Here is a 15,351-nt window from a genome sequence, read left to right as displayed (position 1 = left end):
AGGGCAAAGTGGGCCATGTATTTCACCCGATTTCTTTTTACAATCTCGTATCGACCAGGTTCCCTCAATACTAAGGCCGATGTGCTGTCCCGCCTATATGACACTGATGACCGGTCCATCGATCCTACTCCCATCATTCCGGCTGCCAAGCTGGTAGCACCGGTAGTATGGGAGTGGACGCGGACATCGGCGGGCACTAAGAGAGGAACCTGCGCCTCCACAGTGCCCGGAGGGTCGTAGGTACGTGCCGCTCGCTGTTCGTGATCAATTGATTCGGTGGGCTCATAGTCTACCCTCGTCAGGTCACCCGGGATTTTGAGGACGGTGCGAGGTCTTAGGGGAAGTACTGGTGGCCTACCTTGTTGAGAGACGTGCGCTTCTATGTCTCCTCCTGTTCGGTGTGCGCCCAGAGTAAGGCTCCTAGGCACTTGCCACGGGGAAATTACAACCCCTCCCCGTTCCACAACGGCCGTGGTCCCATTTATTGGTTGATTTTCTTACGGATCTTCCCCTGTCTCAGGGGAATACGACGATCCTGCCGTCGGTTGTGGATCGGTTCTCGAAGTCCTGCCGTCTTATCCCTTTGCCCGGTCTCCCTACGGCCCTACAGACTGCGGAGGCACTGTTCACCCATGTCTTCCGGCACTACGGGGTGCCCGAGGATATCGTTTCTGATCGGGGTCCCCAGTTTACGTCACGAGTATGGAAGGCGTTTATGGAGCGTCTGGGGGTCTCGGTCAGCCTGACCTCAGGGTATCACCCGGAGAGTAATGGGCAGGTGGAAAGAGTGAACCAGGAGGTGGGTAGGTTTCTGAGGTCGTATTGCCAGGACCGGCCAGGGGAGTGGGCGAGATACATCCCCTGGGCTGAAATGGCCCATAACTCACTAAGCCACTCCTCTACCAACATGTCATCGTTTGAGTGCGTGTTAGGGTACTAGCCGGTTCTGGCACCATGGCATCAGAGCCAGACTGAGGCTCCTGCGGTGGAGGAGTGGGTGCAGCGCTCTAAGGATACCTGGAAAGCCGTCCAGGAGTCATTGCGTCAGGCGAGTGGACGGCAGAAGAGGAGCGCTGACCGTCACCGCAGTGAGGCCCCCGTGTTTGCACCGGGGGACAGGGTCTGGCTCTCGACCCGAAACCTGCCCCTCCGCCTGCCCTGCCGGAAGCTGGGTCCGCAGTGTGTAGGGCCATTTAAAGTCCTGAGGAGAATAAACGAGGTGTGTTATCGATTGTTACTCCCTTCGTATTATCGTATTAACCCCTCGTTTCATGTGTCTCTCCTCAGGCCGGKGGTAGCTGGTCCCATGCWGGAAGGTGAGGTTCCGGAGGTCCCTCCGCCCCCTCTGGACATCGAGGGGTCCCCGGCGTACACGATACGGGCCATTCTGGACTCGAGACGCCGGGTGAGGGGCCTACAGTACCTTGTGGACTGGGAGGGGTACGGGCCGGAGGAGAGGTGCTGGGTCCCGGTGGGGGATATATTGGATCCCACTATGCTAAGGGAGTTTCATCGCCTCCATCCGGATCGCCCTGCGCCTCGCCCCCCCCGGGTCGTCCCCGAGGGCGGTGTCGGCTCGCTGCAGGAGCCGCGCGTCAGGGGGGGGGTACTGTCACAAATACCATCGAAGGTGGCTCCCCTTCCTGTTCGGGTGGCACTCGTCGTCACCGGTCTACTAGCTGCCATAGTAACTATGGTTTTGGGTTTGTAGCACCTGTGTTTTGGGCTTCACCCATGTTTTTAACTGGTTACTAGCCGAAAGGACATTAAAGCATTTTTCCCGTCWACCTTCTGCTCTCTGCGTCTGACTCCACACCCATGACTCTCCAGACGTTACAGCTCCTATTTTCTGCTGGCTCGCCCCACCACCACAGAAAGCACTGAGCTAGGCTGAAACACCTGCATTTTATAGCTGCCTTACTCAAGAAAACTAAAAAGAGACCATGTGTGTATGCGGCTTTATCAACTCAATTATATATTTATTTTTTTACATTGTTTGCAAACTGATATGTGACACGTATGAATGCCAAAATTACATGCAAAACAGGCAAGCCCCCCCCCCTCCCCAAAAAAATTATATATGTATATATATATTTTATTGTAATTTTTGTATTTATTTTTGCAAAAAATGTGGTGCTCACTTGTCCTGAATGACAGGTCGCCACTGCAAGACTAGACCAGGAAACGAAACCTAAATAGGCAAGATTTGCCTGCAGTCAGGAATTGAAACCTAAGCGCTAAGTTTCCTATGCATACGGAGTATTCCTGCATTTGTCTGGCAGCAGCAGGTAAGAACGGTCTCATCTGTTTTTCGAGACACATTAACTTATTACTGGACACTTGGCTATCAAACAACCCCTGTTTACTTAATAAATAAGTCTTTACATGATTGTGTTATAATGCTAGTGTAATAATTCAGCATATTTTGAAATATTATTCAGCCATAACAATTTAGTGTAACAGTCAGCCTTARGAATTTTCAACTATGTTAACTTACAAATTGTAATTGCAATGTATGTACTTAAATTACAGCTCATTTCAGCAGAGGTGTATTTAACAGCAGTTTGGTTACTATGGATGTTAACCCTGACTCCCCATACTACATCAACTTGCTTGACAGCAAGACTCATCCTGAAGATCACAGAGAATATGTGATGTTTCATGGCTGCTCAAAAGAGGGCGCAGAGTTGATTAAAAGGGAAGGTTTCAAACCATCAAGAGCAGATATCAGCATGCTTGGTGCTGGTGTTTATGTTAGTCGGGACATCCGAAAAGCCTGTAAATACCCTCTTGATGTTCCTGACTCTGAGAAAAGAGTACTTAAAGTCAGAGTGGATGTCGGCAGGGTTAAGGTCATAGACAGGCAGTACCACCCCATGCAGAAGACATGGCACACTGTGCATGGCTTTGATACTGCCTGGGTTCCACCTAATGTTGGCATGGTGCGGAGCAACCAACAGGAGAACTGTGTCTACGACCCGAAGAGAATCAAAGTCATTGAGGTCATGAAGGTTACCGAAGAGAACTTGTAAGTGTGAAAAAGACTGTTAAAGTTTCATATACAACACTTTTTTTCAATAAATGTAAAGATATAATGTACCTTAAAAATAATTAACCTACTGAACACAATATAATTTCTTACATAGCTATAAACACAAATGGTGTTCCTGTCTTACAGATCTCAGTATGATCATCTTCAGAGTGGAGTCACCCCTGAGGACAGCCACGTCTATGTGATGTATCATGGAACATCAAAACAGGCTGCAGTAGAAATACAGAGACATGGCTTCACCCCATCTAGAGTTGGCATGCTTGGTGCAGGTGTCTACCTCAGTCGAGACATCAGAAAAGTCATTAGATACCCCCTTGGTTCTTCTGACTCAGACAGGATGGTTCTGAAAGTAAAGGTGAATGTTGGCAGAGTTAAAGTCATCAACAAAATAGGTCATGACAACCAATACAACTGGCACACTCATGGTTTTGACACTGCCTGGGTTCCACCTGGTGTTGGCATGGTACCAAGCAACCAAGAGGAGGACTGTGTCTACGACCCAACGCGAATCAAAGTGATGGCATTGCTGGATGTCGCCAACTTAAAAAAGTAAATGATATTGAGCCACAGTCATATAACACAATCAGTAAAGTAATACTTTTTTCAAGAAAGACTTGAAAGACTACTTGATACCAGATCATATGCTATGCTTACCCCACTTCAGGTTTTGATTGAGGCATTTCTATTTGATTCTTTCCCCAGGGTAAACCCATGGTTAAACACTATGCAGTGGAACTGATGAACTCTGCATTCAGTGGGAGCTTCCAGCATCACCTCATGGTCATCAGAAGAGGATGGTTAGAATCAGACGGTCCCACATGATACAGCTCATAGGAAGTAGAAGCTGATGATTTGACATGGCAATCTATATGCAATCAATCATATAACCTTATCATATCAAATATTTTCGAAATATAATCAATCATATTTACTTTATGTCAATAATGCATGTGTATCAATGATCATATGTTTTAAAAAGAAGTGTTTTCTTCTTGATATACATCTCAAATAAATATGTAAAAGTTCCCCACATTGTCTGAGTGTGTTTCCCTTTTCCCCTTATAATATCTAATCTGTTAATCAGCAAGATTAAAGGGAAAGTATTCTTTACTTTTGATTGGTCGTGGCCATCCCCTTGAGAAACTACATTTCGCCAGTACGGGTTATGATTAGGTTTGTGCGCACTTCAAATTAATGATGGTGTTCCTGCCCTACTAATTCCAGATCTYASARAGGCGGGATAAGTGTTTAACATATMAGCTAAYCCAGTGATTTGTATATACACCATTGAGCTAACCAAATAATGTGATTTAGCAATTTGACCATTGGTTGATGCAATGCAACGTCTGTGGATCTATTCGGGCAGGAACACCTCCAATACCGGTGAGGGAGAGACTCTTCACTGCACTTCGATTCCGAAGTGACTTTTCAGTAGTAGGTTAGGATACGGAGGTTAAGGTTATGAAAATGGTTAGGGTTAGCGAAAATAATGTCCTAACCTGCTACGAAAATTAATTTGTATCGAAGTTCGGCGAAAAGTGTTCCATGCCTGTGACATTGGGAAGAATCTCAATTGCATACTCCTCGCGTCCTCTCTCCTCGCCTCCTTCTTTAAACCAAAGTCATAGGTCCCGCCCCTCTGACCTCATCAAATTAGTTTTGAAAATGAGGCGAGGAGAGAGGTTGAGGAGAATTTATTGAGATTTTCGCATGGTTTGTTCAAGACACCTGGGATCTATGAAAAAACGAGCTCAGACTGTGACGTCAGTGATCTTCAGAGCGGAGAACTTGGAGCTCTAGGATGATGCCGTAATTACTAGATGGGATACAGTTAGGGTCAATTTGACTTAAAACGTTTTGTTGTTGCATTTAGCCAACCCTAACCCTTTTCCTAACCTTAACCTAATGATCATAACCTGCTACGTTAATTATCCTAACCTGCTGCTTAGGTTCTCCCAAACCTGCTATGAAAATACCATTTTGAGAAAGGCTGTGTCCCTTATAGACAAAACCGGTTGACGCTTGAGTTTCCGACTTCAAATTCCAAGTTGGATGGCCGTTCAAAACTATTTTCCCAGTTGGAGTTCATTTTGTTCCTAGTTTCCAGTTGTTTTGAACGCACTTACGTCGGAGATTTCCGAGTTCCGGGATGTTTTGAACAAACCAAGTAGCCTAGCCTATTCCGATCTGACGTTTGAGTTGCGAGTGCGACACCGCTCTGAGTTGAACTGGCAGGCCAAACTTCATGTAAGGTCAACCATTTAAATCATTTATTTGAGCTAAACAGTATAACATATTTGATCGTAATAATGACAGAATTGCGTTTACTTTCATATTCGTTTTCTCTCTTTGTATTTATTTGTGGCCTTGTAACGTTACCTGCAGTATATCTTCATGGCTTGAGTAGGCTAAACAGAGTAAAACAATTTCGAATAAGGTATTGGGAAAGGAGAATACCTAGTCAGTTGTACAAATGAATGCATTCAACTGAAATGTGTCTTTCGCATTTAATCCAACCCCTCTGAATCAGAGCGATGCGGGGGGCTGCCTTAAATCGACTTCCAAGTCTTCGGCGCTCGGGGATCAGTGGGTTTACATGCCTTGCACTGGGGCAGAACGACATTTTTACCTTGTCAGCTCAGGGATCCTTTCGGTTACTGGCCCAACGCTCTAAACACTAGGCTACCTGCTGTAACGTATTGAGTTAGAAGTGTATGTTTGACAATCTTATAAACGTCCATACGTCTTCTGAAAACAATTAGCCCTATGTTAAATATGAGGGCCAGATCGGTAGTAAAATAAATTACACAAGACATTTAAAATGAAAGTCTAACGTAGGTTTTGCGAACATAACAAAGTCAGTAGTGTTGGACATACAATACTAAAAACACCATAAATCCAACTCCAAGTGATTTACATTTTGTAAATCTGTTCCAAAGAATTTCACCGCATAATAGAGAGATATAGGCTACAATATGTGATCGTATACAAAAGTAGGCAAGGTTTGAAATTATAATCTTTCAGTAAAATATTATATCTGTTCTTGTTTTCAATTTTCAGTAAACAAATGATTTGTAATCATGTTCCGGCCCCCTGACCAAAAATCGGCCCGCGACTGAATCTATTTTATGATCGCTGACCTAGGTCATAGTACATCAGAATGTATAACCATGATGGTGTAGGCTAATTACATTTTTATGTAATATAAAATTGTTGGCCTTCTAAACAACCGACCCATGGACAATGTGTGCTGCTAGAGAAGAGATATAGCCTAAGGGTTCAGTTAACAACATAAATTAAGGTTTAAGCGAGTTGCACCTGCTGTTTAGTTCAAACTTTACATTTTTATRGGCATCTTGGCCTGCTTGYTTTCATTTAGCTATATTTCCCATTTCAGTGCTCAATGGAAAGCACCGAAAGTGCAGGCACATGTTTCCCAGGTAATYCCCCACTCATACGCACTAAATGCTGYGGGGGATTTGCTGCTACYYTCTGACAGCAACCATCAAACCGAACCCCAGAGACTGGGCTTGGGTATTCAAGATTAGATTATATACCTTTTGTCATGAATATTCATATGTGATCTGTTTCATCTGACATTATGAWATKGATTGTTTTAACCTATATTCAACAATAAATATCCATAGTCTGGAATACCTCCCTATGTTGTCAGTCATGATTGTTTAATAACTGCATTATTGTGCAGGTGGGCTGGAGCACCACAAAAGACACATTTGTGTGGGTAGAACCATCACTGGATCTGATAGGACAGGATCTAGACAGAAAACAAGTGTTTTTTTGTGGCGTTCTACCCTCAAACTTTTCAACTAACATGAACTTTGCTATTAATCAGTGTGCTCAGTTTAGGTTACACTTTCTTGATGGTACCAGTAGGCATATGTTAACCTCTTGATTTTATACACAAATAATATAAATGTACATTTCATTTGATAATTAAGTGATCAATATTATGCTGGGGATTACACTGACAATGACATTGTATTCCTGATAGCATATAAAGGATTCTGCAGAGTTCTATCAGCTCTGCTATGCTGATAGTAATGACCAAGTGAGAGGAGCCACCTGCCTGGAAGGCACCTGCCTCCAGGCACCTGCCTCTGACCACCTGCCTGGAACACTACCTCTTGGTCATCACAACGCAGGAACAATACAATCCACAATATCTCAAATACAAAGATTGTGTTTTGAAGACCATGCGTGAACTACTTGTCTTTAAAAGGCAGCACTCTCTGTTTGGATTGGTGATGTTCCTCACAAGAACATATTAGCTAAAATTATCCATAGGCGAGGTTATGTACATGACATGATGTGCGTTTCTAAATCTAGGAACAGGTAAAGTGAGAGGGAGAAAGAAGAGCTGGTCATGGAGATAGAGCAACTGAAAGAGCAACATGAGACTCTGAGAAGTGTTCTGAAGGAGCAACAGCAAGAGATTGATCGCCTCAAGGTTTGTTTTCAAGTTGTTTGTTCCAACAGCAGCTCCTTTCTCAAGCTGATCTCAGATCATTTTGTATTATTCTGTACGTTAAACCGAAGCACTTCTTTTAGTATGGTATGTTACGTTTCGCATGGTATGTATTAATTTGTGGAAGTCCATCACCCATTGTGTTTGATATGTTATGAATTATAATTCGTATTAAATTATCAGAATTTGCAAAACGGGCAATATGTTACGAATTTTCAAAATGTACAATATGTTACAAAATTGCAAAACGTATGATATTTTACCAATTATAGATAGGTGGCTAACGTTAGCTAAAAGGTTAAGGTTAGGGGAAGGGTTAGCTGCACAGTAACTAAAAAGTAGTAAGTAGTTGAAACGTTTCTAATTAGCTAAAATGCAAAAGTTATCTGTGATGAGATTTGAACTCACAACCTTTGGGTTGCTAGACATTGCTAGACGTTCGCATTATACTCCCACCCCGACCAACAACCCTGCTTTAATTTTTTGCCTTAAGTAACCATCTGTCTTGTCGTAATATATCATACTAATTTGAGTGTCCCGGATTTACATTAACTATGTTAAGACTAGTCTATGAGACCAGGCTGCCTTTCTAGACCATAGTCATGTGTCAGAATGGAAATGAGAATGTATGTTTTATATATATGCACTCCTGTCTCTTATACACATCTAGATGTGTATAAGAGACAGCTCTCTCTCCTTGTCTTATTTCTAACTGTTTCTTTCCATGAATGGCTGCAGTCTCTGACATCTATTCATGAAAACTATTTGGTGATTATAGTGTCAAAACATGTGACAGCTATATGTACTGTACACCATACATCTTTTCCAATAGATCTTCTACTTTTTATTCCACTTTCTCTGTTTCCTTGTGGTGTATATAACTTGCTATTTCTTGTGACAAATCACTGCAGTCTCTGACCACTATTCCTGAGAAATATGAACGAGCATTGATCAAGATCCAACAGCTGAAAAAGGAGCAAGAGGATTTGAAAGGAAAGGTTGAGGTCCACAGTGAGTCATTCTTGTCTGAAGCAATCCATTCAGTGCATGGGAACATAGCGTTCTAGTCCAACACCTTTCCAGTCATATCATGATATCATCCTGTCTTGGATTTTTTTGACACTTATGTACCAATGTGGTTCCTCATGCCCCCGTGTCTGTGTAAACAGGCTGACCCCAAGGCTCAAATCTGAGCAGGASACCCGCAGACTGAAGGATTACATTCAGCTTCTACAGGTYAGCACACTCAGCAGAGTAATCAATGAGAATKAATGYKTTTAACACACATACRCTCTTTAAAATATTTGTTGGCCAATTCATTYAACGTCATRGAATCTGCAGGAGGCTCGGACACAGTTGCACCAGGAGCAGCAGGCTTGCAACAATACCCGCAGACGTGCAGAGAAAGCCGAGAKGGAACTGGAGGAGGTCTATGAGCGCATGGAGAGCACTTCCATGACGTCTGCTCAGACCAAGCAGAAGAGCAGCAAACTAGAGGTGCATTTATACAAACAAACAAAAAAGTKGTATTTTGCTCCCCYKTTTCTCCCCAATTTTGATCTTGTCTCATCGCTGCAWYTCCCCAACGGGCTCGGGAGAGGCGACGGTGGAGTCACGCGTCTCCTCGAAACATGATCCGGAAGCCAGCCGCAYCAATGTGTCGGAGGAAACACCGTTCATCTGGCGACCGGGGTCAGCCTGCAGGCACCCGGCCCGGCACAAGGAGTTGCTAGAGCGCGATGAGCCAAGTAAAGCCCCCCTGGCCAAACTCTCCCCTAACCCGCTGGGCCAGTTGTGTGCCGTCCTATGGGACTCCCGAGACCATGGCCAGTTGTGGCCAGGGTTGGGGAGTAACTGATGACATGTAATCCGTTACATGTAGGGGATTACAATTTAAAGATATAATTTAATCATATTATTATATGTAGTAGAAAGCGATGGGTTAGAAGGAGCCTACATAACCAACCAATAAAGTAACATTTAACATCCATATATGGCCAGCTATGTAAACTTTAACATTGATTTATCCTGCAATAGATGTCGTTCAATTGGTAGCATACATTTTTGTCTTCTTCTAATGCCTCTTAAGGGGAAAGTAATCTAAAACTAACGGAATGTAATCAGATTATGTTACTGAGTTTGGGTAATCCAAATGCTATGTTCCTGATTACAATTTTGGACAGGTAACTAACGGATTACATTTAGAAAGTAACCTACCCAACCCTGGTTGTGGCACAGCCCGGGAATGAACCCGGGTCTGTAGTAACACCTATAGCACTGCGATGCAGTGCCTTAGACCGCTGCGCCACTCAGGAGGCCTAAACTAGACGTGCTTTAAGGATATCTTAGACACTATTGAATTTTCCGATCCACCGAAAGGGATATCATTTTTGTTTATCAATATGTTGTTTGTTCTGTGAAGTTAGTCCACCTGTAAGTGAATAGAGAACACACTAACCTTATTCTCTTGGCTGATCACGAGTTGCCTGTTCTCTCCTCTAAGATGCAACTTTTAGAGTTACACAGAATCATTGAGGAAAAAGAAAACATAGCAGAGATGGCTAAAGTAGAAAATGAGGAGTTATCCAGAGAAAATCAGGTGATTGCTATGAATTTTGCTACTATTTACTAGTCAATAATTTTTKTATTGTTTTTTACAGTAGAGTTAGGGAAGTTTTCTTATCATGGGGGTTTCCACTGTATTCTGTCAGGACCTCAGAAGAGATATTGAGAGACTTCGCAAGGAGTTCACTGACCTCCAAGCTGCTCCAGTGTCCTTGGAGCATCCCAGCCCTTATGGCTCTCCAACTGACCCYRCCCCCACTGAGGAGCAGCAGCTAGATGTACTATCTGCCGGTCTCCCCTCTGGGAACCACTATGAGACCCCAGGTAATCCCAATTCTCCAGCTGTTGGAAAGCCTCACCTTAATATTCCYRAATGAGAAATGAACGCCACTGGTGCCTCATGAACACTCCTTGAAAAATAACAAAACGTGTTCAATTATGACTGACATATGATTCTGTCTGCAGAAACTGCTCCAAACTCTGAGGAGGAAGAGGTATGTAGAGTCATTCCTGTGGTATAAATCTGGGGTCCACAATTACATTCAGTCCAATTTTTCTTTGAGCGGATGGTCAGGGAGCCGGAACATAGTTATAAATCATTTGTACACTGCAAATTACTTACAAATTACAAAGTACTTAAATATTTTGTCTTGCCCATTCACCCTCTGAATGGTACACATACACAATCCATGTCTCAATAGTCTCAAGGCTTAAAAATAATTTTTTAACCGGACTCCTCCCCTTCATCTACACTGATTGAAGTGGATTTAACAAGTGACATCAATAAGGGATCATAGCTTTCACCTGGTCAGTCTGTCATGGAAAGAGCAGGTGTTCATAATATTTTGTACACATAGTATATAACAGAGATAAGGGACTGTTGATATTGCAACCACAGAACTCAAACGCCGGTTCACCAGTATGAACGAAATCTCTTTTTTTGTTCAAGCCCTCAAGAACTGTTATCCGCTAAAGATGATCATCTGTTTGAATCTGCCAATTTATTGGCTGTCCAGTATCCAGACTACCTGTCCCCAGAGCTTCCTATACAGTTAATCTCTTTTCGTAACGTGTTGAGGCCGGCCATTAAGGAGAATGAGAGGCTCAATTAAAGATTTTGCGSAATTTGTATTTGAAACACCCTTCTGCCAAGTTTCCCTGATGTTGCTACAACAATCAAGMTGTTTTTACCATCCCTGTAACTGTCACTTCTGCAGAGAGATCGTTTTCTAAACTAAAACCTTGAACTCATAAAGACCTACCTAAGAAGCATTAGGGTCTCGGTCTGATATGGGCTTTTGAACACCTGAGTAAACTCCACTCACCGCACGGGCGCCATCATAGCCTTGACCAAGGTATTTGTTCACCGATATCCCTTTAAACATCAGTAGGGCCTCACGAGTGGCACAGTGGTCTAAAAAAGGCACTGCATCGCAGCACTAGCTGKGCCACTAGAGATTCTGGATTCGAGTCCAGGCTCTGTCACAGCCGGCCGTGACCGGGAGACCCATGGGGCGCGGCGCACATTAATCCAAGATGGCGTAGCAGTCGGAAGTGTGTTTTGTCTTGTCTCATGTAAATCTAGTTTTTTCCATATATATTTAAATCTACTTTCCATTTATGTACCGAATATACTCTCCTGCAACCAGCCTCACCCAATGTGATACGGATCTGCTATTTTAATACTTTAGAACCGGAACCCCCATCAGAAGCTAGCCAGCTAACTAGCTAGCCAGCTAACTAGCGGTCCCGTGTGGCTCAGTTGGTAGAGCATGGCGCTTGCAATGCCAGGGTTGTGGGTTCAATTCCCACGGGGGGACCAGGATGAATATGTATGAACTTTCCAATTTGTAAGTCGCTCTGGATAAGAGCGTCTGCTAAATGACTTAAATGTAAATTGACCTAAAGAATCTCAAACAGATATAGTATTTGACTACTACTATCCCCTTGATTACATGGGGATACGATCACATATATCTATCTATTTATGTGTGGGAATACTTGGGAACAGATTTCCTAAATTAAAATCTCTTTGAGCTGATTTCCTGGTTACCTGATTTCCTTCTTTTAAAGTCTTTTATGTGTATTTGTATTCTTTATTTTTGGGATCATAAAAATCACGGCGCGCCTATAGGGGAGCCCTGTTGTTATACATGGTATAAATGCAGTTTATACGTTTACAACAAGATACACTAGTGATTTGGGATTAAAGGATTGGTTTCATAATGCTTTATGCACCATCATTTCTGTACTACACTATAGTTAACTCTATCCATCTATCTGATGTTACCACTTACAGAGCCTTCAGAAAGTATTCACACCCCTTTACTTTTTCCACATTTTGTTTTGTTACAGCCTAAATTTAAAATGGACTATATTGAGATTTTTTTCCACTGGTCTACACACAATACCCCACAATGTCAAAGTAGAATTGTGTTTTTTTACATTTGAACAAATTAGTTAAAAATGAAAAGCTGAAATGTTTTGAGTCAATAAGTATTCAACACCTTTGTTATGGAAAGCTTAAATAAGTTCAGGAGTAAAATGTGCTTTACAAGTCATGTAATAAGTTGCATGGACTCACTGCGTGCAATAATAACGTTTAACATGATTTTTGAATGACTACCACATCTCTGTACCCCACACATACAATTATCTGTAAGGTACCTCAGTCAAGCAGTGAATTTCAAACAGACTCAACTACAAAGACCAGGGAAGTTTTTCAATGCCTCTCAAAGAAGGGCACCTACTGGTAGATGGGTAAAAGAAAAAGTAGACATTGAATATCCCTTTGTGCATGGTGAAGTAATTAATTACACTTTGGATGCATCCAGTCACTAGAAAGTTACAGGCATCCTTTCTCAGTTGCCGGAGAGGAAGGAAACTGCTCAGGGATCTCACCATGAGGCCAATGGTGACTTTGATATTATTACCACTTAAGACCTGTACCTGTCCCATAGTTGTGCTTGCAGTGTCGTCACTGCCATGAGTGGTTCCCTGGCATCACCCAGGATGAGCTGGAGCTGCACGAGGACAGCCACAGATTGTGCCCCTACTGCAACCTCATCTGTGACGGAGTGGAGCATGCTATATTTGAAGACCACGTCTTCAGCCATGAGGTGTAGAGATGCCACATCCTCACAACCCATCATACAGAGAGTTGCTGAGAGTAGACTAATGCTGATACTCTGCTGATCATATTCCAAGGAGTTCACTGACCTCCAAGCTGCTCCGGTGTCCTTGGAGCATCCCAGCCCTTATGGCTCTCCAACTGGCCCAACCCCCACTGAGGAGCAGCAGCTAGATGTACTATCTGCCTGTCTACCCTCTGGGAACCACTATGAGACCCCAGGTAATCTCAATTCCCCAGCTGTTGGAAAGCCTCACCTAAATATTCCTGAATGAGAAATGGACACCACGTGCCTCACGGACACGCCTTCTTGAAAAATAACAAAASATGTTCAATTATGATTGACATATGATTCTGTTTGCAGAAACTGCTCCAAACTCCGAGGAGGAAGAGGTATGTAGAGTCATTCTTGTGGTATATAATCAGGGGTGTCAAACTCACTTCCTGTAGGACCGTGTGTCTTCTGGTTTTGTTATTTACTTTAAATTACTGACCATTAATACCTAGACAACCAGGAGAGGGGGATGTGTTACTATTTGTGATCTTAATTGATCAATCAAGTCAAAGGAGGAGTGAAATCCCGCTGCTACTCGGCCCTCGAGGACTGGAGTTTGACATCCATGGTATACATCACGTGTGCAAACTCATTCCACGGAGGGCCGAGTGTCTGTGGGTTTTCACTCCTCCATTTTACTTGATTGATGAATTAAGGTCACTGATTAGTAAGGAACTCCTGGGTGTCTAGGTCTTAACTGAAAGGAAAAACCAAAAGCCGCTGACTCTCGCCCCTCCGTGGTGAGTTTGACACCCCTGGTATACATGGTATAAATGCAGTTTAAAACGTTTACAACAAGATACACTGTGATTTGGGATCAAAGGGTTGGTTTCATAATGTTATGCACCATCATTTATGTATTACACTATAGTTAACTATATCCATCTATCTGATGTTACCACCTAAGACATGTGCCTGTCCCATAGTTGTCCTTGGAGTGTCGTCACTGCATGAGTGGTTCCCTGGCATCACCAGGATGAGCTGGAGCTGCACGAGGAAAGCCACAGTGTGTGCCCCTACTGCACCCTCATCTGTGACGGAGTGGAGCATGCTATATTTGAAGACCACGTCTTCAGCCATGAGGTGTAGAGATGCCACATCCTCACAGCCATCAATACAGAGAGTTGCTGAGAGTAGACTAAAGATGATACTCTACGGATGATGTTTCTCACAACCCATCATACAGGGAGTTGCTGAGAGTAGACTAAAGATGATACTCTAGGATGATGTTTCTCACAACCCATCATACAGAGAGTTGCTGAGAGTAGACTAAAGATGATACTCTACGGATGATGTTCCTAACAACCATCATACAGAGGTTGCTGAGAGTAGACTAATGATGATACTCTACGGATGATGTTCCTAACACCCATCATACAGAGAGTTGCTGAGAGTAGACTAAAGATGATACTCTACGGATGATGTTCTAACAACCCATCATACAGAGAGTGCTGAGAGTAGACTAAGATGATACTCTACGGATGATGTTCCTAACAACCCATCATACAGAGAGTTGCTGAGAGTAGACTAAAGATGATACTCATCGGATGATGTTCCTAACAACCTCATACAGAGAGTTGCTGAGAGTAGACTAAAGATGATACTCTAGGATGATGTTCCTAACAACCCATCATACAGAGAGTTGCTGAGAGTAGACTAAAGATGACTCTACGGATGATGTTCCTAACAACCACCATCATACAGAGAGTTGCTGAGAGTAGACTAAAGATGATCTCTCAGGATGATGTTCCTACAACCCATCATACAGAGAGTTGCTGAGAGTAGACTAAAGATGATACTCTACGGATGATGTTCCTAACAACCCATTCATACAGAGAGTTGCTGAGAGTAGACTAAAGATGATACTCTAGGGATGATGTCCTCAACCCATCATACAGAGAGTTGCTGAGAGTAGACTAAAGATGATATCTAGGATGATGTTCCTAACAACCCATCATACAGAGAGTTGCTGAGAGTAGACTAAAGATGATACTCTACGGATGATGTTCCTCACAACCCATCATACAGAGAGTTGCTGAGAGTAAGACTAAAGATGATACTCT

General features: G+C 43.1%; 2 protein-coding genes and 1 long non-coding RNA gene across 3 annotated transcripts; all 3 read left to right on the top strand.

The window, feature by feature from the left end:
- The first annotated feature begins 2,099 nt into the window (after positions 1-2,099).
- LOC111972997 (uncharacterized) lies at positions 2,100-4,078 on the top strand. Its single transcript, XM_024000115.3, has 4 exons — positions 2,100-2,288; positions 2,533-3,028; positions 3,179-3,601; positions 3,755-4,078. Exons 1-4 carry the CDS (start codon positions 2,249-2,251, stop codon positions 3,789-3,791), a joined length of 996 nt encoding a protein of 331 aa, XP_023855883.1. The 5' UTR covers positions 2,100-2,248; the 3' UTR covers positions 3,792-4,078.
- Positions 4,079-4,794: 716 nt separating this feature from the next.
- LOC111973002 (uncharacterized) lies at positions 4,795-8,544 on the top strand. Its single transcript, XR_002878514.3, has 3 exons — positions 4,795-5,299; positions 7,400-7,520; positions 8,450-8,544. It is a non-coding gene; the product is annotated as an uncharacterized lncRNA (long non-coding RNA).
- Positions 8,545-8,663: 119 nt separating this feature from the next.
- On the top strand, positions 8,664-14,551 carry LOC112081233 (calcium-binding and coiled-coil domain-containing protein 2-like). Its single transcript, XM_024147464.2, has 9 exons — positions 8,664-8,774; positions 8,880-9,035; positions 10,042-10,137; positions 10,250-10,427; positions 10,569-10,597; positions 13,064-13,222; positions 13,311-13,455; positions 13,598-13,626; positions 14,215-14,551. The coding sequence occupies exons 1-9, from the start codon at positions 8,664-8,666 to the stop codon at positions 14,266-14,268; spliced, it is 957 nt and encodes a 318-aa protein (XP_024003232.2). The 3' UTR covers positions 14,269-14,551.
- Positions 14,552-15,351: the final 800 nt, after the last annotated feature.

The sequence above is a fragment of the Salvelinus sp. IW2-2015 genome, linkage group LG14 (genome assembly GCF_002910315.2).
Source record: "Salvelinus sp. IW2-2015 linkage group LG14, ASM291031v2, whole genome shotgun sequence".
NCBI classification, from domain to species: Eukaryota; Metazoa; Chordata; class Actinopteri; order Salmoniformes; family Salmonidae; genus Salvelinus; species Salvelinus sp. IW2-2015.
This window is presented reverse-complemented; position numbering and strand designations above follow the sequence as displayed.